This window comes from Melanaphis sacchari, unplaced genomic scaffold (genome assembly GCF_002803265.2).
Source record: "Melanaphis sacchari strain LSU unplaced genomic scaffold, SCAv2.0 Contig111_pilon_pilon, whole genome shotgun sequence".
Taxonomy (NCBI): Eukaryota; Metazoa; Arthropoda; class Insecta; order Hemiptera; family Aphididae; genus Melanaphis; species Melanaphis sacchari.
In genome coordinates, this window is record NW_020270431.1 from 632,758 (window position 1) to 660,742 (window position 27,985).

General features: G+C 23.7%; 7 protein-coding genes across 14 annotated transcripts; 4 read left to right on the forward strand and 3 right to left on the reverse strand.

Moving 5' to 3' along the window:
- Nucleotides 1-183: 183 nt before the first annotated feature.
- On the reverse strand, nucleotides 184-3,346 carry LOC112603855 (protein N-lysine methyltransferase FAM173B). Its single transcript, XM_025352645.1, has 5 exons — nucleotides 3,153-3,346; nucleotides 1,275-1,390; nucleotides 929-1,101; nucleotides 641-829; nucleotides 184-386 (listed from the first exon to the last, which is right to left on the reverse strand). The coding sequence occupies exons 2-5, from the start codon at nucleotides 1,387-1,389 to the stop codon at nucleotides 231-233; spliced, it is 633 nt and encodes a 210-aa protein (XP_025208430.1). The 5' UTR covers nucleotide 1,390; nucleotides 3,153-3,346; the 3' UTR covers nucleotides 184-230.
- A 177-nt stretch (nucleotides 3,347-3,523) lies between these two features.
- LOC112603853 (beta-ureidopropionase) lies at nucleotides 3,524-7,051 on the forward strand. Of its 4 annotated transcripts, none has more exons than XM_025352643.1 (10): nucleotides 3,524-3,766; nucleotides 3,861-3,980; nucleotides 4,263-4,361; nucleotides 5,501-5,655; nucleotides 5,719-5,813; nucleotides 5,878-6,078; nucleotides 6,147-6,271; nucleotides 6,346-6,538; nucleotides 6,754-6,840; nucleotides 6,906-7,051. In XM_025352643.1, the coding sequence occupies exons 2-10, from the start codon at nucleotides 3,889-3,891 to the stop codon at nucleotides 6,963-6,965; spliced, it is 1,107 nt and encodes a 368-aa protein (XP_025208428.1). In that variant the 5' UTR covers nucleotides 3,524-3,766; nucleotides 3,861-3,888; the 3' UTR covers nucleotides 6,966-7,051. The 4 variants fall into 4 exon arrangements, with proteins under 4 accessions (XP_025208428.1, XP_025208429.1, XP_025208427.1 ...); XM_025352644.1 differs by having other exon boundaries at nucleotides 3,524-3,716; XM_025352642.1 differs by having other exon boundaries at nucleotides 3,525-3,716; nucleotides 3,822-3,980.
- Nucleotides 6,448-18,138, reverse strand: LOC112603850 (integrator complex subunit 10). 4 transcript variants are annotated; one of them, XM_025352633.1, is made up of 14 exons: nucleotides 17,048-17,188; nucleotides 16,912-16,979; nucleotides 16,723-16,856; nucleotides 15,576-15,691; nucleotides 14,643-14,724; nucleotides 14,344-14,468; nucleotides 14,174-14,286; nucleotides 13,942-14,093; nucleotides 13,580-13,792; nucleotides 13,338-13,513; nucleotides 13,081-13,254; nucleotides 12,699-12,955; nucleotides 12,437-12,617; nucleotides 6,448-6,536 (listed from the first exon to the last, which is right to left on the reverse strand). In XM_025352633.1, exons 1-13 carry the CDS (start codon nucleotides 17,186-17,188, stop codon nucleotides 12,437-12,439), a joined length of 1,932 nt encoding a protein of 643 aa, XP_025208418.1. In that variant the 3' UTR covers nucleotides 6,448-6,536. The 4 variants fall into 4 exon arrangements, with proteins under 4 accessions (XP_025208418.1, XP_025208421.1, XP_025208420.1 ...); XM_025352636.1 differs by lacking the exon at nucleotides 6,448-6,536 and adding an exon at nucleotides 17,977-18,138 and having other exon boundaries at nucleotides 17,048-17,221; XM_025352635.1 differs by lacking the exon at nucleotides 6,448-6,536 and adding an exon at nucleotides 17,977-18,138 and having other exon boundaries at nucleotides 17,048-17,252.
- Nucleotides 7,128-7,890, forward strand: LOC112603856. The gene is made up of 2 exons (XM_025352646.1): nucleotides 7,128-7,692; nucleotides 7,755-7,890. The coding sequence occupies exons 1-2, from the start codon at nucleotides 7,289-7,291 to the stop codon at nucleotides 7,888-7,890; spliced, it is 540 nt and encodes a 179-aa protein (XP_025208431.1). The 5' UTR covers nucleotides 7,128-7,288.
- On the forward strand, nucleotides 10,061-10,908 carry LOC112603801. Its single transcript, XM_025352550.1, has 3 exons — nucleotides 10,061-10,508; nucleotides 10,570-10,723; nucleotides 10,800-10,908. The coding sequence occupies exons 1-3, from the start codon at nucleotides 10,313-10,315 to the stop codon at nucleotides 10,906-10,908; spliced, it is 459 nt and encodes a 152-aa protein (XP_025208335.1). The 5' UTR covers nucleotides 10,061-10,312.
- A 660-nt stretch (nucleotides 18,139-18,798) lies between the features above and the next one.
- On the forward strand, nucleotides 18,799-19,535 carry LOC112603857 (coiled-coil-helix-coiled-coil-helix domain-containing protein 7). Its single transcript, XM_025352648.1, has 3 exons — nucleotides 18,799-19,022; nucleotides 19,180-19,278; nucleotides 19,395-19,535. Exons 1-3 carry the CDS (start codon nucleotides 18,981-18,983, stop codon nucleotides 19,494-19,496), a joined length of 243 nt encoding a protein of 80 aa, XP_025208433.1. The 5' UTR covers nucleotides 18,799-18,980; the 3' UTR covers nucleotides 19,497-19,535.
- A 317-nt stretch (nucleotides 19,536-19,852) lies between these two features.
- Nucleotides 19,853-27,757, reverse strand: LOC112603823 (AP-1 complex subunit beta-1). Of its 2 annotated transcripts, none has more exons than XM_025352594.1 (13): nucleotides 27,650-27,757; nucleotides 26,024-26,194; nucleotides 25,713-25,958; nucleotides 25,449-25,642; nucleotides 24,649-24,823; nucleotides 24,384-24,571; nucleotides 23,613-24,317; nucleotides 23,204-23,515; nucleotides 23,036-23,122; nucleotides 20,845-20,974; nucleotides 20,602-20,773; nucleotides 20,242-20,396; nucleotides 19,853-20,046 (listed from the first exon to the last, which is right to left on the reverse strand). In XM_025352594.1, exons 1-13 carry the CDS (start codon nucleotides 27,755-27,757, stop codon nucleotides 19,972-19,974), a joined length of 2,718 nt encoding a protein of 905 aa, XP_025208379.1. In that variant the 3' UTR covers nucleotides 19,853-19,971. The 2 variants fall into 2 exon arrangements, with proteins under 2 accessions (XP_025208379.1, XP_025208378.1); XM_025352593.1 differs by having other exon boundaries at nucleotides 19,854-20,046; nucleotides 23,204-23,536.
- Nucleotides 27,758-27,985: the final 228 nt, after the last annotated feature.

Here is a 27,985-nt window from a genome sequence, read left to right on the forward strand (position 1 = left end):
CATTTAAAATTTTAAAAACAGTGTTGTTATTGATTCGTGGTTGAATTAATTTATCCATTTTTAAAATGTAATTAAAAATCCAATAACTATTTTTGTTCTGAAATGTTCACAAATCATAAATTTTATTTTTTATTTAACTATACAAAAATAAAGTTACATTCATTTGTCAGCTATATAATAATATACTATAATAAATAATATGATTACATATAAAAACATATTTTGACAGATTATGATTTGGGTTTAGATATTTTATAAGCCCAAACTCTGTCAATGCCTGTACCAATGACTAAATAAGGTTCTAAGTTTGGGAGAGGAAAGCGACAAGCGACTATTACTGTTCCCTCAGATAATTCTGCAGTAAACTTTTTTTCCAGATCCAACATCTAAAAAAAAATGTATTTTTGATTTTTTTAATTGTAATATTATTAAGACAATTAAGTATAAATTATATATACGTATAATTCAATTATAAAACTTGAAGTTTGATAAATTATCTTAATATTTAACTCTTGAGTATGTAATTACACTAGTATGGACAAGTTTAATTTATCAAAGTTACTCAATTTTTAAATGTAATTATTTATTTGTATGAATATATATTTCATATATTCATAAAAAATATTAAATTAATACTAACCATTTCTTCAACACCAAATATTACAACATTTGTAAAAGGTCCTAAATGATATTTCCACAAATCTGTTTGAATAAATTTTGGAGAAGGCTGAATTTTAGATTTCATTGCAACCAAACGTGAATATAGTACTAACCAAAAATTCAACTCTACACCAACTGATTCAAATCCTGCTTTTGCTGTGTTCATAACCTATGTAAGGAGTTATTTTAAAAAGTTAAAATACATAGATATAATTAAACAAAAGTATACAAAACTATAAATGTTTAAAAAATATTTAATATTCCATACTATTCTTCCATCACCACTGCCTAGGTCTATTAATTTCCCTTTTCGTCCTTTGATTACATTCAAAACATTTTGGATTTGTAAGTTAGTTGCTGGGACATATGGTAAACATACTTTCCGCAAAGCTGGTGATATGAACGGATAACAAATTATGCTTAGGGCAATAGAAATACCACCTAAAATACCAATAACAATAATCTAAATTATAATATTGTTTGATAATTAATACTTGTATAAGTTTTTTCAAAATATAAGCTTAAAGGATTTAAATAGGTACCCTATAATACTGACAAAAAAATCAAGAAACACTAACATTGTAGGTACTCAAGAGAAAAATATGCATACATACCAGTTAATCCCACTAAAAATAATCCTCTAAGGCTTCTGTTATTATTATTATTATTATTAATTGATTGCATATTTTCGAATAATTGATTCGAATCATTAGGAATATCACTGGCCATACTGGAAGATAAAAAAATAAACCATTTGTGTAAATAATTAAATACTAAAAAATTATTTACTCAACTATTATTATTGTTATAATTAGGTATTTTTAACAATGTTTAATTTAAATACACTGTAGTATATTACAAATAAGTATTTTTGTGAAATAATATTGCTTAATACAGAAAAAAAATTACATTTACATATTAAATATGTAAGACAATTACATATTAACCATGATTATTTAAAATAAATTAAAGTGCGTGTATACAAATATAATATAATACAATAAAATAATAAATAAAAATATTAAAGGTAATAAATATACATAGACAAATCTCTAAGTGAGTTATCTTCATTTATAGAATTTTTTTAAGACATGTTAGAAGGAGAAAATAACATGTATTTGGTATATAGCGTAGAAGTTTAGATAGAGTTATGAGAAATTATTTTGAACCTAAATCGTTCAATTAATTCTGAGCAATCAAAATATTAATTAATAATTTGTATAATTTTATGTTTAATAATTCAAATATTTATTCAAAGGTGTGATAAAGAAAAATCTATTAACAATAACTTAATCTGAATGAAGAACTCTGTAGTTTATTTGACATCGGAAACACAAAAATCTTAGAAAAATATTTTGTACTTGAGAGAGATTTTGATTTTGAATTATAGTCAGTATACTATATTACATTTAAATATTTTAATTGAGAGCGCATACAAGGAAAAATACAATAATGTAAATAATGGAAGTCTTTACATACATGTTTTAATAAATATTTTTATTATATTTATTTTTAATAATTCTAGACTAGCAAATATTTTGTTAATAATGTTGTTGGTATGAAGTTTAAAATTGAGTTTTGAATTAAAAGTAAAACCTAGATCTTAACTTGAATTTACCTAAGATATTTTAATATTTTTAAAGATAAAATTAAAAATGAATGTAACTTTAAAAAAAAAATAATAATAATAGCACATTTTTCTACATTTATAGATTTATCATTTTTGAAATTTATTTATACCAACTTTGAAGAAATAAAATATTATTTTGACAAATATTTTGAGATTATCTACTAATAACAAAAAATTAGAATAATTGAATTTATTGGGGATGATATCAATAAAAAGTAATAATAACAATGGTGATAAATGGCCTCATTTAGGGATACCCAATGCAACACCAATATTATGTGATATTTAATATTTTTCATATTTAACAAATTAAATACCATTGTGAAAAGGATTTAAACCAAGAAAGTGAAGGATTATAAAATCCATAGGCTTTCAGTTTCAAAATTAGCAGTATATGATTAACTCTGTTTAAAGCCTTTTCAAGATTTGTATAAATAAAATTAGTTTGGGCTTTGTCTTTAAATGGATCTATAATTGACTTTTGGAAAATAGTTTAATTTGTAATTGTAAAATGACCTGATTGAAAATCATTTTGTTCATTAATAATTATGATTTTCATAAAAAGGCATTAATTTTTAATTTATAAGTTTAAAAAATATTTTGGGTATAATTAAGATTTTGAGATTGGACAATAATTTATGTCAGAATTCCAACTTTTGTTTTTATGAACGAGTGATATGAACTTTTATATAATGCTGTATTCTTCAGTTTTTCTTTTTTTTTTTTTTAAACAAATAAAAATACACTTTATCATAATATCCACTAGGTACTCAAGTAGACATGGATAATACCCCGATAAATTATTTATTTTTTTATCTCAATAATATTTTTCCTTAATACCGATACAATCAAAATTACTTACTTAAATGTTATGGGGTTTTACAACAATTTGTAAACGATTATTTAATTCATGACTTTCGAGCTTTGAAATCTTGAATCGGTGCTATTCCGACTACTAAAATACTAACTATAAATAATTATAACATATATTTACATAGCTTATTATTATTTATTAGAGGATTTAGCTCTTATACTAATATAAGAAAACCACTATTAAAAATAAAGTACCCTGTGAAGTGAATCTACTCTGTGATTATGTCTTATAATATGATAAATTGATAATCATTTAAAAACGGTAATCACGTGCTCGTATACATTTTTTTTTTTATCTATATTCTAAATTCGTAAACACGGTCTTCTAAGACCATGTTCGTAAATCGCTTATCAGGTTGTTGTTTTAAATTAATTTGGGTGGAGTAATAATAAATATTACGAAGATATAAATTATATCAACTTTAACTATGAAGTGTGCAAACGAAAAAGTTTAAACATTTAATAATCGTCTTATAAAACATCAGGTCGAAGTTTAAATATTTAATTACTGTTCATTATATGCTTATATTCACCTTCCAACTGGCTTATAAACGTAAGTGTTGATGGAAAAAAAACACAATTATAGAACACTTACATGATTTGGTATGCTAAATTAATGGATGTATAAACATTTTTATTATTTTATTATTATAACAAGATTGATTACCCAAGGCGTTACCACTGAGATATTCTCTAGATATTTTGTCTGCTCACTACGTTTAAAAATGTTTCAAAATCTTGAGACTTGTTTGGAGAAATATATTCCACAGGAAGAATTAAGTCATGTGCAAAGGATTCTATATGGAAAAAAATTAGAGTGAGTTTATTTTATTTTATGCTCTGTGAAATAGAATAAGAAATAATAATTTGATAATTAAATCTACAGAATGTTTATTATCATAGTAATTAATGAAAAATAAACAACAAAAACAAGAATATAAACTTGATTTTTAAGATAGAAATATATTCAATTTATACACAACTAAAATTGTTTCATAGTTTTATACTAATATTAATTAATGTATGGTATAGTTTGATCTACATTACTTTAATAATAGCTTGATTTTAACTTTAAAAGTTTAAAATTTATATTTTTCAGAGAACTTCAGCTACCAGAATCCTGTATTAATAATAAAGATGATGTGGAAGTTAAAGGCTACAAATTTGATAGTTTAACTGAAGAGTTAAGAGAAAAACGGTATAATAAATATTATTTTATTGACTACCTATATTTTAATTATGTTTTTAAAAATGATAAAATACAAAATATGAACAAGTATGTAGCACTACTGTATAGTAGATGTTGAGTATACCTCATTGTTAGTAAGTCGCTATGACACTATTGAATTCCCATACTATAATGGATGTGATTTGAATCCAATAATATTTCATTGTTTATGAAAAAGATTCCGAGCATAAACCAATAATATCAATCCATATTACTATGTATGTTTCTAACGTATACCATACTAAAATAGTAAAATATATATTTTAACAGTTCCAATTTTGTATGTTTAGTTTAAATATTAGAGTGTAATAACTTTATTAAATCTAATGATAAGAGCATTATGTTCTTTCATTGGTTTTTTACGATGTTTTAGTTTTTAAATGAGTATGATTATCCAAAATATTAATATTTAAAAATGCTCATTATCCATTTAAAAATTAAGGTATCATAAAAGCTGAAGAGAGAACACAAATAATATTTAAGTTAAATACTCAAAATTGGAATTGTTGAACCTATATTTTTGTATGGTATGCGTTAGTTAGACAGAAATAATATATAATAATGTTAGTAAAATTTTCAAGCCTTCACAAAAAACTCTTCTTATGACGAATCTTGCATTAAATTATCAAGCTTTTGAACAAAGCTTCAATTTTTTATCAATATTTATGGTCTATAAATGAATCAAAAATAATTTTAAATTTTACCACATGTGAATTATTCTAGTATAAATAATTGGTGAAAATGTCTACTGTTATTTGTTTGAATGACAACAAAATAAGAAAAATGATTTTATCAAAAATTGATTTCACATAAAAATTCTTGTTTTCTTAATCATTGAAAATAACAGTATTATCTATTTTTTTTTTTACTTTTGACCCCCTCAATAATAATAAGTCCAACTATTTACTAGATTTACTTTTAACTAATAAAGTGAGGCTGAACATTAAAGCATTTTTATTTTTTACTGTTTTAAAACATGATAACAAATAAAAAAATGAATAAATAAAAACTTCATAATTTATAGAATTAATACATTTATTGCTTAGCTCTGAACTTAAAATGTCATGTTAGTAAAGTAAATAATTTGAAGAAAATATTAATGTTATAAGGATTGTAAGAATTGGAGTTATTCAAAATCAAATTGTTCTTCCAACAACAGCTCCTTTAGCCGAACAACGTAATGCAATTTATCAAAGGATTAGCAAAATAATATCACTTGCTGCTGAGGCTAACGTAAATGTGTTATGCCTTCAAGAAGCCTGGCGTAAGATAACCTTAACAAAAACATACAATTTATATTTTTTTAAATGTAATATATATTTTTCAGCAATGCCTTTTGTGTTTTGTACAAGAGAAAAATTTCCATGGTGCCAGTTTGCTGAATCAGCTGAAACAGGGCCTACAACTATGTTTCTAAAAGATGTATGTGTTGCATAACATTCAGTCTTTTTTTTATATTTAAAATCAAATAAATTTTGTTTAATAGATATGTAAACAGTACAACATGGTTATTGTATCACCAATTCTGGAACGTGATGAACAAGAAGTGATATGGAATACAGCTGTCGTCATAGATAACTTTGGCAAAGTAATCGGAAAGCATAGAAAGAACCATATACCCCGAGTGGGTGATTTTAACGAGTCTACTTACTACATGGAAGGAAACACGGGACATCCTGTTTTTGAGGTATATAATTTCTAAAATTATTCTAGAAAATACAAACAACAAAAACCGCCAATAGTAGATTAATTTAGACAGCGTTTGGTCGAATTGCAATCAATATTTGTTATGGGCGCCATCACCCACTGAATTGGTTGATGTTTGGATTGAATGGAGCTGAAATTGTTTTTAACCCATCAGCTACAATTGATGGTTTAAGGTAAAAATGAATAAAATACTTTTAATAAAAAAAAAAATTCAAATTTATTATAATTAATATAATGTTACATGCAGTGAGACACTTTGGGGAATTGAAGCCAGAACAGCTGCAGTTGCCAATAGTTATTTTTCTTGTGCCATCAACAGAGTGGGTACAGAAACCTTCCCATCAGAGTTCACTAGTGGTGATGGTAAACCAGCGCATAAAAATTTTGGCCATTTTTATGGTTCGAGCTATATTACTGCTCCTGATGGTTCAAGAACGCCTGTAAGATATTTTATTATTTATTTTACAATAACATATTGAAATGATAAAAAAAGAAAGAAAATTTATTATACAGCTTGTACCTATATAAAATTTATTTATTAACTATGAAATAGATGAAATTTCTCATTTATCATTCTCAAGTATTTTTTTTAATAACAAAAATATATTTTATTTTAGATTTTATATGATATAATATACTATATTATACTTTTTAGGGTCTTTCTAGGACTCGCGATGGATTGTTAATATCAGAAATAGATTTGAATCTTTGTAGACAAGTAAAGGATCATTGGGGTTTCCAAGTAATAAAATTATTTTCTAACTATTTTTTGGAATAAGAATTTTTTAAATATTTTATTTTTTTTAGATGACTCGAAGACTAGATTTATATGCAGATTCATTGGCAGACATAGTAAACTCTAAATAATTGTATTCACTTCAAAAGGGAATAACAATAGCTAATAAATATTATATCTAGTACAAACTTCTAAATTACATTGTTATGCACTTTTAGTCTGTCTACTTAATTTTATAACACATTGTCATTTATTATTTTGAATATTATGAATATATTACATATAATATATAACACTTATTTATCAATGTATAAGGGTACTGTGGCATGTAATCAACATTTTAAAATGTGTAGTAATCGTTGTTTTCAGTTTCAATACACAACTCTTCAACTACGCCCCGCCCAAAAAATATTTCACAAATAGATATGATACATTAGACCGGAACTATCACTGTATGGAATATAGTTGTCAGTTACCATTTCACAGTCTTACAACAATGTTGGTCTACACTTTAATGTGTTTTCTATTTATAATTGGTGAATGTTTAACATATAATAGTCAATGGGTGCCTAGTTTTTACTTGGGTACATATCCTGAAAGGTTTCAAACATTAAGAATGTCACGGGGATCATGCGTTGTTTCTTTAAACACTTACAGAAACAAACATTATAATGTAGAAATACCTTTAATCAATGGATCAACACCAGCAGGTTTTTGTTCAATATTGTTAAACAGCATTGAGAACTCAAGTTTAGCCATAGCAATAGAACAAGGATTGACAGACTTAAACAACAGTATAATGAATCAAAGCATCAAATTATTTAGAGTCAAAAATGGAAATTTGAATCTTATCCAAGAGTAAGGTTTCATTCATAATATTAATAGCTATATTTGTATTTGATTTAATTATTATGTTTCAGTGTCTGTGGATCACCTGATGTTCCCGGTTTAACATTGGCCGAATCAAACATTGCAATACTTTTAATAAAAGCAGACCAAATAATTAATTTTTCATTAAGTGTGTACACATATCAATCTTTAAATATTAACATGTAAACAAACTATATATGATAAAAATAGCTTTTCTAAAACTTTATTTTATATTAAATAATTATAATGATATATAAATTTACAATATATCATGTAAAATACTAAAATGTACAATAAATAAGTATTTATAACAGAATATTATTTTGTTTTTTGATTTAGTAAAAAAAATATCCATTTAAAGGAAATAATTTATTTATTATCACTGATCATGTAATTTGTAAAATTCAATATAATATTTATTTGACATTGTCAAATTGATAGTTTTATTTTAAAAATTTAAACGCGCCAAAAAATAAAATCTTTACTTATGTATATTATTTATAGATCAAGTTATAAAATAAGTCCTAATAACAAGTGGTTTTTTTTTTTTTTTTTAATTGTCTAATATCGAATATAAAATATATTTTAATAGTTGATATGCATAAATTAGGAGGTATAATTATTTAAAAAAATTGTTATGATAAATACATTTTTAGATTAATACATATTATGCACATAATAAATATAGCATTGATAATTTAGCCAAAGTCCTATTAATTTTTTCAACTAAAAGAAATTAACAAAAATATTATATACTTTAATTTTTTTATGAACAAATTAAGATTTATGAGGGGTTTTTATGATAATATTATCTTAATCAGTAATTGTAAGTTGTAACTCAATTTAAATGTATTATATAAATAATAGGGACTTCAAAACTAAAATAGTGAAATCAACAAACTGGCAATTACATAAATTTGGTTTATAGCATTATTTTCCAAAAGTGCTTTCCCTATAATACATCATTATCAGCAATTAAATTTATGGGATATTTTGTACTTCTCCATCGCAAATACTCTTAAATCTAGATAAAAAAATAAGCTACACACTAAACAGACATTACACTAAATATAAACATACATAACAATATATACATATTAAAACAGTCATAATTTTAAAATTGTATATTTTAAAATATTTACGTATTCAACACTTCAATGTATAATAATATAAATGAATAAATACCATCCAATTATAGAACCAACATGTGTTTTTTTATTTTAGTTTAGTTGGTATATTTTATTTTTAGTCTGCATGGAGAATTTAAAAGTTATGTCAGTCTCGAGTGTGTAGATTCTATTAACAGAGGAGGCAATAGTTTGGGACTTAAGGAATCTAGACTCCACCTGCAATTTTTATTCAGTTATGGTTATGAAATAAGACAATGGTCTTTAAAATTAATTCTTACACAAAATGATAAATGTGGTTTTATCAAACTATAAATGACTCATGCAACTAGGTTTAAAAAAAAAAAAAAAACCATAATAACAATTAAATTGCATTATCATGTTGGAGTGTTCAACTTGTTGGAGGTTGACATATATTTGATACTATTGCGCCATTATTTTCACAGAACAATCAATAACCATTGCTGAAGCTGTCTATCATTAGAAAATGTAAAATTATATGTAATAGCACAATATTATTCTAGTATTTTGTTTGCTTAAAGTATATTGAAAATATTTTTTAAGAAATATTAAATACTTAAAAATAATATTAAAAATCTTGTGGGCGGGAATTCTCATTAGGAAAACAGCTATCTTTCTTGACTTCTCCATATACATACTTATGATGACAGTTATATGTTTGATGATATATTTTGTAATATTGATAGATAAGTACAAGGTTGTAATTTTAAGTAAAATATTTAATAATGTAAACAGTTTTCAATTATAAAATGTATTTAAAGTATAGAATTTGGTACATATAGTATTTATTATATGAAAAGATTATTTAACTATGTAGAATGCTTGTATAATACAAAGTTCAGATGATTTTGTATTACCCTAAATTCCAAATGAGTATGACCAGTTCTTAAAGGAAATTTGTACAAGTATTTTTAAATTACTTTCATTATTTTTTAAACAGTTGTATCTCAAGTAATATTTTATACTATTTTTATTTTTTATTATTACAGCATACCATTAACATTGTTATAATACAATCTTTTAAGAAACATTGGGCTAATGTTTAAAGATATAACGCTAAGTAAACAAGATGTATTGACAAATTTTAATTTTATAAAAAGTAAAAAGACATAATAAATTATAACTTATAAAAATAAGCATTTAAATTCAAGATCTTGTGAAAAATACAATTTTATATCAAATTAGATAATATAAAAAAAATACGTAGACAAAATAAAAACAGTAATAAAATAAAAAAAGTGTGTAATTAAACACAAATACATTTTACATAGATTATTTAAGTATGTTAATTGACCCTCATCATATTTTCTATAGAATATACTGCCCATATAAGTTATTCTTTTTTCATATGGGTTGTTGTTATAAATATTAAATTATTTAACTTTCACTATTTAATTGTACACTAAAACTAAAAGCTTAACATTTATTATTACTTATTTTAGTTTGTGATTAATACAAAAATGATATTCTTATATAAAAAAATACATTTTGTACAAATATTTTTTATATTTTTTAACTTGTATAGCAATAGTACTCAGTTAAATTTCAAATGGCCAGAAAGTCATATACAATTAACTCCTTGTCATTCAACATATACAATATCTTCAGGGAATTATGTGTTAGACTATGATTCAAAAGTAACTGGGAATTATCATAGTAAGTATTATAAATGACTTATTACAATGTACAATATAAAAATAATCTATTTAATTTTTAGACGATTGCACTTTTTTAATAGAAGGCTCACCGGGAACACAATTACAATTGAACGCAACAATTACAATATTAAATGAAACAAATCAAGATGAATGTATGCATTGGATAAAGTTTTACGATTTCTACAGTAATACAACATTAGTACCTTTAGGAGAGTAAGTGAAATTAGTATAATTAAAAAATTCAATACTAATAATTGATTGTATGATGTCATTATTTGTATGTTAACAGATATTGTAAATCAACAAATCTAACAAACTTACAAACATTTTCAAACATCATGTTTATGGTTATTAATATTTCACCAGCCGATTTATTCCAATTAAGTATAATTAATTAAATTTAGATTGTTTAGAAAGTTTTTAAAATTAATGACAACAAAATTATACTTTATCGGTACAATTTAATAACCTTTTTACTTATTATTATTTTTATTATTACAATACTGAATTTTTGTAATACAATTTCAAGAACTGAATATTGTAATATAGTTTCAAGAACTGAATTTTACTATCAATTTTAATATGAGAATTGTTATTTGATTATTAAAACAATGTCTTTATTATATTTAAATTTTAAATATCTTATTTACTTTTACATATATGTTATACTCCTGTAGGTATTTAAATTAATATTTAGTACTGCTGTTTTGTTGCAATCTTAATTTTAAATAAATAGATTAAAATAATTTATATTTTTAATTCAATAACCAACAAAAAAAGTACGAAATTAAAATTAATTACATTTTAAAATTAGATGTTTGAGAGTAATGGGGACGTAGGAATAGTATAAAACAGTGATTCTTAACCTTACTCGTGACAATCTCTTAGTTAATAATTTGATTTTTCCATACACACAATAATTTCCTTATATGAATTAACACATATATAGGTAACATAAGGTCGAAATTGATTATTAGAAATTAAAATCAATAAATTAATTTTAATAATTTATTACAAAGATATTTATTTATTTTGTTCATTATAAATATATTATTATTTCTAACATTTATGTAAAGATTCATATTTTAGTTAAACATAAAAACATGTAGTAGATCCAAGAGTGGATTGGCCTATTAGGAAATCAGGTATCTTCCTATAGATTATATTATATTTTATACACACAATGATTTTTTCAAATGTAAAGTTTTCGCCAAAAATAAATTCAACCTACTGTATTACTAGTAGTAAAATAAATTACTTTAATAGCAATATTACAAAACATATCATGAAATATGCTTAGTGATATAAGCTGACTGCTGTCTTAGCTCAGAATCGTTTTTCATATATAATTATATATCATTCAATTAAAATTTAACATATTCATTAAAGTAATCTACTCGACACATTATGTACAGTCAAATGGTACTCACATTCTCAGCTTTTTATTTTTGGAAATCATTTAAATACATTAATTTATTAATGTAATAATAAGTACATGTAGTCATATAGGTACTGTAAATATTAGCAAAAAAATTAATCATACAACTTGTCATAATTAATGATTATGGTGAAAATAGTTTTTTTACAGTAAAGACAAATTAATTCATAAACAGTTGAAGATATAATAAAATGTATTTTTTTATAGGTAAAATTTTAAAAATTCTTTGATTTTAATAAAATTAATAATTATATTAATTATTTATATTATATTGAAGTATGATACAAAATCTATTTTCATAATTTATAACTGCTGAATTTAAGAAGTTTCACTTAATGAATTAAAGATGCTTAAGAGTTTAAGATAACTTTAAAAAAATGTGTAATAATTTTATTATCAGATAAAAAAATAAAAATCATTATATTGTAAATGATATATAACCCAAAAGTACAAATTTGATATTACAGAAATTAGAAAGCAATACTTACTTAAAATGTTAATGATTTTTCCATAAGAGTAGCTGTCTTCATTAAACTTTCTCGTTCATTCTTAAAGAATAATAGCATAGTTTCATCAATGGGTTCTGACCACCGTGTTACTTGTTTTTTCAATGCTAACCGAAATTCTTCTTTTACTCCTTTCCCAGCTCCTCTGGTCGATATTCGTGGACTATGAACACAAATTATTATTTAATTATTAATATTTTTGGAAAAGAGAATATAAAACCATGTATCATAAAAAATTATTTACCTTAATGAAGAAGCTACACATGGAAATACATTTAAGACGCATTTATCGTTTTCCATAAACATAGCCATAAACTGCTCAATAATATCTATGTTAGTGATGTAAGCTGAAAATTGAGGATACGTAAACAAAGGTAGTTTTCTTATATGGTTATACATATCTTCAGCAATTACTTTGCCTTCAGGCCAAACCATTTGTGACAATACTAAAAGATGACCAATTAGAATATCACTAGTTGATGGATAATTGGAAAGCTGATTCTAAATTTAAAAAATAATTTAACTTTGTACATTACATAGATAGTAAAAACTAAATTTAACAGAAATAAATAGTAAATAATAGCAAAAATATTTAAATGAAACCATTAAATATAAATAATACTCACATAGAGTATTTGAACCATTATCTTAACACAATACTGTAAAACGGGCAATTTTGCTATTTGAATAAAATACATTTCTCTATCTTCGGGTGGATTAGCTATTTCTGTTGACACACTTCCATACAAACTGAGATTTTCTAATTGCTCTACTACCTTGAATATGTGCTCAGTACATTTCTACAATAATAATAGAGTAATTATGTTTTTAATTTTTTAAATAATCAAAAATAATAAATTTTGAAAAATTACAAATTGAATACCTTAAATTCTTGTACACAATAGTATAAATTCACTAATAATAATGATTTTCTAATACTTTCTTGAGCTGGAACAGCTTTAAAAAGATTCTTATACTTCCCTTGATAAAATTCGATATCATTAAGAAACTGTCCTATGAATGTATCTACTTTAATTTGAGCACTTAATTTCCAATAATCTAAAAATATTTTAAATATTAGAAAAACATAGTGAATAACTAAGTACAAATATCATCATAATCTACCAGTGCACATAGGTTCCTTATTAGTAAGTAATTCCCAATAGTTGAAAGCCATTTTAAAATGATCAAGAACCTCAGATGACTCATCGGTAATGCCAATCAATGATTCATTTAATTTAGTGGCTATGGAGAGTACTGCTTGTTTCAAAGGAGGTTTATTTATTTGTACTTTTGGACCTTTAATTGCTTTAACTAACAAATATTCTGAACCATTTTCTAAAAAAAAATTTAAATACAATAAATATTAATTATATAATATAAATTGAATACTATTTAGTTAATCATAAGTTAATTATTAATATTAAAAATAAATATAGTCTTGTTAATTTTCTTTTAATATAAATACATTATAAAAAATTACTTACCAATTTTTAAAGATTTATTGTAATCAAAAACATGTCTTACAAATAAAATCATCCCACAAAACACTAATTGTTTACTAAGTTCACTGTTATTTGAAGCAATTACAAACTTTTTTGCAAAACTTGATACCTTTTTCCATGCTTTTCGTTTATCACTTAATTATAATACATAAAGAATTAACAACTATAATTAAAAAATTTTAAATAGATATACTTTAAATATTTGGATAATTACCTTTGACTTAGAACAGATCTTAATTCCCACGAAAGTTTTTTACCAATACGTTCACATGAAGCAAATAAATCTTCCCAGGGAGTTTTAATATAATTTTCAGTATCAGGTAAGTTCTACAAGAAATATTATTAGAAAAATGATTGATAATATTAAATAGTAAATCATGTTACCTGAATAATAGAATGTCCTCCCATAGCATATGTAATATAAAACTCAGTAGTTTTTGTTAACATTTTATAGAGATTTTTCTGATTTAATGTATTTGTTGACACTAATAAAGGACCAAGATCACATACTGCAAAAAGTATTTATCATAATTAATGGAATTAATTTTATTAATTACAATATATTCTATTATATATATTCTGGTCTAAAATATATAGTTTATATTTAAAATAATACAAATTTAAATTAAATATTAAGTATAATAATAACAATATAAAATATAAAGTAAATATATGGTTATTACCTAAAATTTTTCTGTAACAGTTTATAACATTTGGACATTGATTGTGTTTTTCTGCTGTTATCATTGTATCCATAAGTTTTAACTAAAACAATTTTGTACATATTAAACAAATGTATATTTTTAGTAATAGACTATGTATTTCAATTTATTTACATTTTAACCATATTTTAGAATAATATATATCTTTCATTGATTTAATAAAAAAATAATAATAATTAACTACATAATTCCTAAAAATTAATTTTTTTATTGAAATTTTATTTCAAAAAAGCATTTCTTATTCATATGTAACAAAATGATTTATATTTAATCACTATACTAGCTACTTAAAAAACTAATTTATTATTTATTTCAATATTTTTTTTAAATTTTGAAAGTGCTGTCAGCACAGTATTTGTATTCCTTGACCCATGAGAAACATGGAAAATTTTGCATTTGGAAAAATTAACTGTTTGTTAGCTTTAGAGTTAGCATAAATGAGTTATTATCAAACTAAAATTTAAAAATATTATATGTGTTTATATGTTATTTTTTTTTTTTTTTATATTTCAATTTTAAAGAGTTATGATCATATTTAAATTGAAATATTTTATAAATACATTACTCGTATAAAATTGTTATATCTTTCAAAAAAAATTAATGCACTAACACACATAATGTTATTAATATTAAAATAGTTTGATAATAGGTAAATGTATTCACTCTAATGTAAAATTTAACAATTTATGGTTGGTTCTGATGAAAGAAAATTTGCTATGATGAACATTATTCAGAAAAAGAAAACAAATAGTGCAATAACATCCACTTAAGTGTATTAAAATATTAAAATTTTTTTTTACTCTTCTTTGTCTAGAGAACTACTTTTTGAGTATTATTTTTCCAATAAATATAATTTAAATTTGTGTTGTTTATTATTTATAATACTATTCTTACTGCTAATTCAGTTGATGATTGAGGAAAACGATTTAGAAGTAAAAGAACTAAACGGCAATGTTCCATAGTGTCTTCGCTTCTTTCAGCACATACCGACAATAATTTCTGTTGTATAGCTATGACAAAAAATTTTTAATGACATATTACTAAAAATTGATATTATGAAATAACAATTATAAAAAAAACTTAGATAATTCACAATTTAAGGCTCTAAATAAGCTAAAACAAGCATGATATTTTAATAATAATAATATGCTTAGAAATATAAATACTTAGTATAAAATCTGATATTTTATAAATATTTTATTCAATAATATTTCTTTAGTTTTTCTTAATACTACAAATATTAATTAAAATATTTTAAATTATGGGCATTTTTTTTTTTTTTTAAAGATAATTTTTATAATAGATAAATGCTTTGATATTCAACTATGAAAGTGGGTTCTATAAGCAAATTGCATCTATATTTTGTTCAATATAAGAAACACATTCACCAAGAGTCAACCTAAGTTTTTCTTAATTCTACAGAGTTAACCCTCTGTACGCTAGTAAGCAGTAAAGCTATTCTTCTGAGCATAAGTTGTTTGCTACATAACATTTTTAAGTTGAACAGAATATAAACCCAATTTTCCATCGAAAATCAATTCCAAAGTTGTAGTTTTTTCAACTATAAAAAGTATATTTAGACCTAAAATTATATCTTAAACAATACATTTATTACTTTACTCGGGATCTAAAATACATAATAAATTTTTTTCAATTAAATTAATCATCCCTTGTAAAATTGTATACAACGCCAAATTAACCTATAAGCAAGTTAAGGATTGCTTGAGGACTTCGAAAAAATTGTATGAGTAAAGATGATTATAAATTAAATATTATTTATATTCATAAATAAAATAACAGATTTTTTTTTAATTTGTAGTTCTGAAATACAGCTAACAAACTGGACAAATGTATATTATATATATATATATATATATATATTTTTTTGTTCTTATGGCCAATTAGATCCATTTAACTTTTTTGCTTAATTTACTTATGATTTGCAATGCAGTTAATCTGGCACTGATTGTTTATATTTAATAGACTGGGCAAAATAAATTAAATTAAAATTTCATGACATTTTTTTTTTTATTTAGCTTACATAAAGGTAGTGCAGAAAACATTTTTCTAAAAAATGTTTGTTCTTCTGATAAAGAAGACGTGTCCATACATAATATTGGTGTAAAGTTTTCAATCTCTTTCCAAAGAATTGCCTCATTTGGAAAATCTTCAAGCCTAAACATAATTTATGATTAAAAAGTGCAAAATTAAAAAATTAAAATCATCTTACAGACTACTGAAACATCTAGCTGCTCTTTGAACACAACGTAAATTTTTCTCTATTTCATAACATTCAAACTGAAAATCACATAAAAAAAACATAAAAACATCTAGTAACAAAATTAGATAAGCTAAAAATTACATACGTGTATTCCAAAATTACTAGGAAACATTGATTTTGCTGTAAGTAACCATGATCTACATCGATAACAATCAGTCTCAAGAAAACTTTTTGCTTTCTTCATCATGTACTCTTCGTCAGTGACAGTCACTTCCATAGGCTCCATTTTTAATTTTAGTATAGGTACTTCTTATTTAAACTATATTTTCAACCATGAGTAATAAATTACACTTTAAAAAAATTACATAATATTATAATCCAATATTTAATAGAGTAGCTTTTAATTTTTTAAATAATCAAAAATCGTTGTAATTAAAGAGTTTAACTGACATACTATTTAAAAAAATAATTAAATGTACAGCCTTTAAAAAATAATAATCTGGGAAAGTAAACAATTCAGCTTGGCTATAGGCTATATACCTAAATGGACCATAACTTATTATGCTTGTATCGTAGTGATAAATGATAATACAATCTTACCTATGTTTAATTATAAATGTTTGCATGACAAATCTTGCGGCGGTATAGAAGATAAGAGTTATCTAATATCTATTACTATCAACAATGGATTAAAATTTAAAACCGGAATTAATCTACTGTTGCTTCTAAGGTGTTTATCGTTTACTGCTCCATTTAGTATGTTTGACTATTTGAGTTAAGCTCAACTCAATACTCATAGTTAATCATAAATAATTAATGGTACCAAAATTAGAAGAGACAATCAAAATATTTAGAATACTATACTAAGGAACAACATAGGAGAGCACCAGCAGCTGTAGTAATGACTAATGATGAATGAACATGACTTAATATTATGTCTTATTCCTTGTCCATAAAACTTTAATTAAGGTATATCCATAGATAATAATGTTAATCTACAAATAATACATTTTCAATTATAAAACTCCTCGGATCATATTTTCTATGAATACTCTTTATAGTTCTGTAGCGTACCTAATTCTCGTTGTCTTATCGACTGCATCAGTTGTAGCGTGCTTAATTCCGTTCCTTCAATCGTTGGTTTGAAATGATTGTTTTAATCAATTGTAATTTGAAAATAGTTTATTTAAATTACAAAGGTTAGCGACTCCGATGAGTGAAGGTGCCGGCCGCCAGGGACTCAACGGCTTTAGTACATCTGATTGTACTATGCTAAATGCTTCCTCCTTACATGTGGCTACCCTGGCACTCTTCTAAATTTGAGGTCAATAGACAATAACTCAGCCATGGTGTCTCTGTTGCATCAAAATCTATTTTGTTATGGTTGTATCCTTGCATCCTTCGAAAGTTGGTATGAGTTATAGCTATTGGGCATTTTCTATTAGTAATATTAGTATTTAGTAATACGGTAGAGTGTAGACCTCCCAGCCGATTGAGTGTCGTTTCTATATTGTTCTATGCTATTAATGAATAGTCATAGTTCTCTACTCACCACTATACTATAGGTTAATCATAGTTGAGGTTTCTATATTTAAATATTAATTTTAGCCAGTTTCATTATAACACATACATAACATATTTTGTATTTCATATTATTTGTGATACAACATTTAGCAAGACCTAGGTTTGGATATCCTAACACTTATTGAGTATTTATTATAAAATACATTTTAACGTTAGAATTACGAGCACATTACAGTTTAAATAGTTCAATCAATTTGTAATATTTACAAGGCCTTATCAGTAACCATTTGCTCTTGTCACCACTAAATAATCATATTGTAATGTTAGGTTGTATGATAACACTATTTGATAAGAAACATATTTTTTCTGGATAGTCAATACTCAATTCCTATTTCTTTAATATTAATATAAAAAAAAAAAAAAAATAAATAGTTAACACACTATTACCTAAATACTTATATTTTCTAATTTATGATTCGCAAGTTGCACACATAAAGAATGATATTCATGTACATTATCCAATACTAAAATTGTCTCAACAAATTTTAATAAAAATGTCTGAAGCTAAGAACGGAGATTCAAATCCTTGCTTGCAGGTAACATCATATAATTTCAATTATAAATATGTTATTAATACTTAATATGTTATTATCATGATGATATGAATTAGTAATTATTTGATATAATTAATTCGGTTTATAATGTCAAAAACTAGAATACTTGGTTCTTAACTATATTTTGTTGTACATTTAGGAACAAAGGTTATCATATAAATGCTTACAAGATAACTTTGGGGATAAATCGCAATGTGAACCGCAAATAGAAAATTACAAGGACTGCAAAACATTTTGGGTATGTTTCTATGCACAAAAACTAAAATCAGTATTGCATTTCATTTCTTTTGAACTTAAAATATTGAAAACCTAAATAATTAAATTTGAAAATGTTAATCTATAATTTGTTTCCAGTACAATATTTTTAAAGAACGGAAAAACAAAAAAATACAACCATACATGCCATCATTAGAAGAAAGGATAAAAATTAAGAAGGAATACATGAGTGGTCAATAAAACATTAAAATATTGTATAACTAATAATATGATATATTATAATATATAATGTTTACTATAATATTATCTATATATTTTATGTGTTCTTAAATATATGGTTAAGATTATAAATGTTAAGTTAATACTTGAATAAGGTTTAAATAAGTGTAGTATTTTTTTTTTCAATAAAAATATTTATAAAAAAAAAAAAATATTAATATTATTTTAATTAAATAATATTTGCATGTATAAATAACAAAATACATAATGGAAAAAAAATCAACAATAATATTGTAATGTTGCTAATATAAAAAAAAATTAATTTTGAAATAAATAAATTTTAATTTACTATTCATATATTAATAATAAAAAATAAATAGGTAGCTAATACTTTAATTAATTTACTTTATTATATATATCATAATGAAAGCTTATGAGACTACCTACTTATACTTATAAAACTTATACAATTACTTGGAATCAACTCATTAAGTTTCTATGAATGAAGAATAGCATCATACGCTTGGAAGACTCCTTGGGCCACTTCCATAGCTAATAATTTTAGTGATAGCTAAAACAAAATAATTTTAAAATTAGAACAAAAAACTATAAAAACTTTAAATTTTATTTTGCTGAAATATGAATTTATTTCTAAAAGTTATAAAATAATTATTATAAAAAAATATTAGATATTTCATATGTAAAACAATATACAGTACAATTTTTTTAAAACACGAAGAAAAATAATATAATTTAAAATACTTACAGTTATGTTTGGATTTCCTGGTTGAATTTTAAGTTCATTCAACACCCAATTGCCATTAGTCAACTTTAATGACTGGTATAACATGTCCTGACCTTCAACATGTCTTTTAGCTATTGTAAATACATTATTTTGTGACATCTTCAAAACAATAGCCTCTGAAAAGTATTAATATATAAACAATAATTATAATAATTATATTGAACAAAATAGTAAGAAACTTAAATACAAATAAAATATAGAAAATAACTGGATAGTAAAAAAAATTATACATATACAATTTAATATCACAAAAATATTAGCCAAATAGTTTAATGTAAATCAAATACTACTTTATATACAATTATTGAATTTATTTTATACCTGTGTTGCAAAGCACATTTTTTAAAGTGAACTGCACTTCATTTTCTGCAGGTATATCTTTCCACGTTTTTAAAAACACTCTTTTATCCATTTGACCATCTTCGATAAAAAATACATTCATTGGTACAATACAAGCAAAATATAAAACATCAATGTTATTTTTTATTGCCACCTATAACATAGTTATAAATTAAAAATATTTATTTATTTTTTCATAATTTGTTATAGTAAATTAATTTATACTTGGAGATTAGTTATGGGTTCCATTCGTTGAACAAGTCCATTGGTTGCCAGAGTTAAGCTGGTTTCATAAGATGCTGTAGGTAATAATGGATTTAATACTTGTAATGGATGAGATGGTACCAAGCCAAAACTAACAATATAGATAAATATTAATACAATTTAAATCATGTTTAACAAAAAATATAAAGCAAAATCAAATATTCAATCACAGTTAAAAGTTCAAATGTAAAATTTTTATTAACTTATTGAATAAGTTACATTTTTCTCAGACTTACATAAAATTGATCGTATAAACTTTTCATTTTTAAATTCTGAGCAAAGTGAGGAATATGTACTTGGTTTTATAATTATGTTTATTGACATTATTGTATGACCAATATAATAATAAGCTTTTTCAATTATATATATAAGTGATATTTAATTAGTCTATTTTTTTACTTTCTGATACCATTTCAATTTAAAAAAAAACAAAATAAATCACGTGAATTTAAGAGACTACTAGATTTTAAACAAATAATAAAATATTAGTTTGAATTTAATGAATAAAACTTTAAATAAATCATAAAACATTATGTTTTCCACCATTCCACTTATTTGATAAAATATTCTTTTTATTCACCTTAACCACCCTTTTGGGGCTGTAAAAGTGATTATTCAAAAATGTAAGTAGTTTCTGGTAGTAATATGGACAGAAGGGGTCAAAAATTCCTAAAAAAAAATATATAATGGGAAAAACCAAAATAAAAAAGTTAAAGAAAACAAGAATTAAAATTGCAAATTCAATTTTTGAGAAATTAATGTAGAAGTTGTTAAAAATTTAATATCAAACTCCTCATAAGTTGTCTACTTATCAATTAAACAATATTTAAAATTTATAATCACAATATTTTTTATAACTATTTAAAACTTGAATTTTGACAAAATTTGTATAAATCTCAAAAATTTACTAATTATGTTATAGTTGGAAATACATAAACATTTTTTTTCTATAATTAAGATCTTAAAATGTAATATAAGATTTATTTTAAGCATTTCGACCTAAATATATAAAAAAAACTAGTAGAAAGAAACTTAATTTTTTATAAACATTTAAAATTTAAATTTTCATGATACTTTGTTAATTTAAAAAAAAGAACAACCATAGACTTGAAATATTTACTAAATATTTATATTATTCTTTTAAATATATGACAAAATTTTCCATTTTTATAAATCTTAAAAAAAGTTGGGGTAAAAACGATTAAAAATTGTATATAGGATTTCACGCAGTTGTTTTTCTAGATAAATTAAAATATTTAAAATACCTTGGTAAAATTTATTTTTAAATGAATTGCAATTTAACACATGACTAAATTTACAAAAATGTAAAAGCCTGTTTGCAGTTGAAAATGTATAAAATATACAATTTTTATATTTAAGGCTTGGTAATTCAATACAAAGTTCCTTATAAAAAATCCATAATAAAAACAAAAAATTTAAAAAATATATAAAAGCATCATTTTTCGTATAGGTATTTTGAGTTCAAATTTGGATAACAATATTCATTATTTTGTTGTAGTTCAAAAATGTTATTCATAAGGGCATAACAATTTTACGCATATTATTATATTTTACACACTATGATATTTTCAAATGTAATATTATTAGTAAAAAATGTGTGATTATTTTTTTATCAATCAATTCAAATTTAACATATTCATTACAAGTAATTTCCTTGACACCTACTGTACAGCAGAGTTGTGCAAAATTTTATTTATTATTACACTAATAAATATTTATTCAAATCTTTTAAAGTGTTAAGTAAACCGTGTTAATTCAAATTAAATAACTGAAAATTATTCGAATAAAATATTATCAAATAATTTAGAAAAAATTTTATTTAAATAATGTCTTACTCTGCTGTATAGCAGAATGGTAACTAACCTTTTTTAATTAAATTTTTAAATTATTAATACAATTTTCATAAGTTTTGAATTATAATTATAAAATCTAAACAATTAATAAAATGTAATAATTTGTGATTATAGCTATAATTTAGTAATCAAATCAATTAGCTCAGATAATTTTTATAGACTGATCTCTAATGACTTTGATTGTAAAAAAAATGATTTTGAATATACTTCAATAGAATAAAAAGAAGTGAAAATTTTTTTTATGTACATTTTATTTTTAAATTATTTATAAAACTTACGAATTTTTGTTCAACTGAATAGCAAATCCACTCATTGGTTGCATAGCTTTATTCTTGAGAGTCATGTCCATATTAATTTGACCATTTCTTAGAAAAATAGTAATGAAATCAAATAATATAAGACATGTAATTTATATTATATCATTATATATTTGTTTTAAAACATACTTTCTCGAAAATGTTCCCATAATTTCTAATCCTTTACCATTTTCACTTGGTAACCAAAGTTGTTTAGGAGGAGAATAAGATACTGGTGTTGGCGTGAATCCAAAAATGTCACCAAGCAAACCTGTATTTGATGATGAAGCTGCTGGTAAGTCAGATGTAGTTAATAATGAATCCAAACCAGAAGCAAGTAAATCAACAGAAGGCGGTTGAACAGACGTGGAAACAACAGCTGGAGTAGTCAGATCCATACTAAGAAGATCTCCAATCAACGACTCTTGTGGGGCAGGTATGACTGCAGCTTGAGGAACATTACTAGCAGAAACATTTTCATTTCTATAAACAATGCATGTCAAGTATTCACTATAAAGTATATTGTAATAAACAGAATACATATTTATAATTTCTTTACCTGGCTGGTAAAGATTTTCGTAATCCTGGTCTTCCTTCAACAAATGCATTTGGTGGCTTATGATATACACTGGCAAGACTAGAAATATGACATACAAGTTCATCAAGTAAAGTTGGTTCTAAAAGATCAGTTTCTTCTGAAATCAGTGGTTTTTCAGCAAGTACTACATCTTTAGCTGCACCTGGATCAGTGGATAATAATCTCCAGTAAATAAAACCACGATCACGTAAATCAGGATTATCTGAATCTTGTGTTGCCAAACTTAAGACTTGTTGTACTAATTCTTGAGTGTCAGTAGGTCTCTTCAAAAACAGTTTAACTATAGCAGTTAATAATTGCAATTGTACTTGAGTATTTTCATCATGAAAACCTTCCAAGAAGCTTTCTAATAATTCATCAGCATTATCTATACGTTCAGCATATTCTCCTATTATCCAAATCATAGATGCTCTTGCTTCAGGCTCATCAAGTGTGTCCAAATTTTCACATAATAAAGATATTATGCTTTCGTACTTGTTAGGGTATTTCCTAAATATATCTTTGATAACAACAATTGCCTCTTGAACTACATAGTTTACTTTTGTTTGTATAAGGTCCAACAGTGTAGATACACAGCGTTCAGCAGACTGCTCAACTTTAATTGCACATCGACCAATTGCACGCACTGCTTTGCGTACAAAATCAACATCAACTTCAGTGGCATATCTAAACAAATTTTAAATTAAAAGTCAGATCAAATTAAATAATGAGCTTTTAAAAAAAATAATTTACTCTTTCAGTTCTGAAAGAACTTGTGCTATATTTGCTTGTGATGCTAAGCGTATCATAATATCCAGTTTCTCTAGTTTTACATAAATAGGATCATTATATTTAACAAAAAAAACTTTCATTTCATGTTTAAGTATATCAGGCCTCTTTTGCACTATTAAATTAATATTTCTGAGTGCAACATATTGAACCTATAAAATATAAATGCATAATTATTAGTTAAATTTTAAATGCATACAATACATTATCATGTATTTATATATATTACTTCTGGTTCTGTAGATAATAAAGTAACAAGTGGTGGAGCCAGTTTTTTAGTCAATGTAGTAACAAAGTCGGAATCAGTTGGTAACATTTCCATTAGTTTCATTAACACTTTAATAGCAGATAAAACAACTGCTGCATTAGCATGAGCTAATCGGGGTGTTATTCTTTCACATATACTAAAACAAAATAAAATGTCACATTAAGAAATTAACTGTGTATTTATATTAATAACATACACATTTATTTAATTCTATGAGATCTAATATACTAAAAATTATTAACATATATTTTGCTACCGTCAAATTTGTGGTAGTACACAAATAGTAGAAATTTTTTATTTCAAAAAAAAAAAAAACAACCAAAACAACAATTAAATAACAAAATTAAACAAAAATAGGGTTTTACAAAAAATAGAATTTTTTTTAAAAACAATCTGCTCAGATTCGTTTTTCATAAACAATGAATATAATTGAATTGAAATTTAACACGTCTATAGTAGTGACCCAATCTACACCTAATGTACAGTAGAATGGTATCAACTTACCTACCACCTTTTTAATTATATTTTTTAGAATAATTATACGAAAAAAGTTTAAGTTATTTCTAGGGTACAACATAGCTAAATATTGCTTAGGAATACAGAAGTAAAAAAGGTTTTAATTACTTCAAAGTTTAAAGTATGTAGGTTTTGAAAAACAAGTTACTTTATAGTACAAAACTAAAGTTATAATATTTTATTAAACGATATATATAATTAAATCAATAAGCTTTAATTAAATGTACACTTAAATTAATATTTACCTTTGAGCCTCGCGATCATCTTTTGGGCTGTAATTAGCTAATGAATCAAGAATAAACACTTGACCCCATTCGGTACATTCATTTAATGCAGTTAAAAGTTTATTAATAGTTTGTGAATTCATTTCAATCAATGGAGAACCAGTTATACTAGCTTCATTCATTTCAGATAAAGCTGCAACAGCATTAGCAACCACCTTTTTGAAAAAAATTAATAAATTTATAGTTATTTTCAGATAAAGAATTTTTATAAAAGTATATTATCACCATAGGATTAGAGTCAGATAAAAGTTCTTTTAATTGTTCTAAAAATCCTTGATCGTCAACTAGTTGAGCATTTATGTCATAAAGTTTAGCAACACAAACAGCTGCAGTTTTGCGTACATACGGATCTTCATCTCTCAAGCATTTTCTCAATGGTTCACATAGATATTCAGTTATTTTTTCAACTCTGATGCAACCCATAGTACGCACTGCTAAAGCACGTATTAATGGATTTGGATCTTCACAATCCTGTTGAGAAATAAAGACAATTTTAAACTATATGTAAAATAGTGAGAAATAGTGAGAAATATTACCTTAACAAACGTATTGACAGCCATAATAGCCATATCAGGATTGCTTTTAGCGTAATTCATCAAATACAAATAAACAAGTTTTTTCAGTTCTAAGTTATCGGTTTGCATACAGTTTACAACATCAGGAAATAGAGCGGACACATCTTTACCAACTGTCATAGACGCAATAACCTACCAAAATAACAACAAAAGTGTAAGTATTATAACTTCTAAATAAATTTAATCGCATAAATGATTATTCTTAATTCAATTATATTTAATATTTTTTCTACATATTAATCTGCATAAAATAGGCTATTGTATAAAAACTTTCTATTTTTTTTTAAGTTTTCTATTCATTAATAATTATTTTTACAACATAAAAAAAAAATTAATTATACTATCAATAGTAAAACTTTTTAAAAAATAAATCAACTAACAATTATTTATTAATGATATTAATAGACAATTCTTTAACTTTAAAACATAAAGGTATTGAATTACATTTAAATTTCTAAGTAAATATAATAAATCTATAAAATATTTATAAACTTTTTTCTAAGAATCAAAATTAAATAATTTAATTTAATTATTCATATGTTAATGGACTAAATCACAATACTGAATTACCAAAATCTTTGATTGTAATTCAATATAATACTGAAGATTGATAGGTTGTTTATTTAATCCTATTTATATATGACTTTAATTTGTTAATTTAAGCTCAATTTATATATTTGATAATTATCATAAGATACAAATAAAAATAGAGTAAACTTTAATTTATTTTGTGCATCAAGGATTCCAAAATTATTGGTTATATTATCTCGGCAAGCTATTTAAAATCTAAGCCATTAAAGTCTACATTATTAATTTTAATAATATAAATAATATTCCTTACAAGTTATACACCTAGGAAGTATACTTTATAAATATAGATGCAATGAAATAGAAAAACAATTAATGATGAAAATACATAATATATAAAACACCATTGAAGACCAAAAAAGTGTCAATAGATAAACAAAAAAAAAAAAAAAGTAACTTTACTATATAGAAATCATAAGACATTACACTTAGAATATATTATAATAGAATAAATATAAAGTTGTTAAATATTATTAAACTTTTTTACTTAAATACAAAAAAGTTGACCACATTTAAATCTAAGAAAAAAGTAGGAAATTGTGTCATACTTAGTACAAAATGAGTCAAACTATTTTGTGAATAAAAATATAACAGTATACATTTTATAATTACAACAGAAAATTAGAATTGTTTCCTGATTATTTTGAAGAGTGTTGGAAATTTTGACCCTTTAAAGTATTAACTTGATCTATTAACTAAACTATACTCCAACATTAAAAATTAGTGTTCTAAAATGTATCTATTTACACATAAATACAAGAAATAAATGTTTACAAAAAAGTTGTAAAATAAATTGTTTTACATAAAATATAATAAATTAATAAACAATTCATTTTAATATAGGCTAGTACCAATTCAAATTTGAAATCTTGATGGCTAAAATTATTCAAACCAACAATGCCAGTCTGTTATAACAATTTTAATCTATTTATAATTAAATTTTTAGATAAAATATTTAATAAAATGTAAGCCTAATAGTATTATTGTATACATTTTTACCTTTTTTACAGCTTCTCTCTTCTTTTCTTTTTTGTCACTGTTTAGTTCAGATTTCAGTTCAAATATTTCACCTTTTTTCGTGGTGGTAAAGTATTTGCTGTCAGTCATTTTGATATTTTAAATTTTCTAAAAAATATATATATTTAATGGTATTTTATCTAGAATTAAAATTTTATTGAAAAATAAGAGTATGCAAGTACAAAATTACCTTACCAGTACTGTAAATAATACAAGTGTACCAAAAAACTTATCTTCTTGAATTAGAGGGGCGTGCGTCAGTAGCAATCTGTTATCGAATACAAATTTAATTTTAAAACAAAATAACTTATGTTTGTA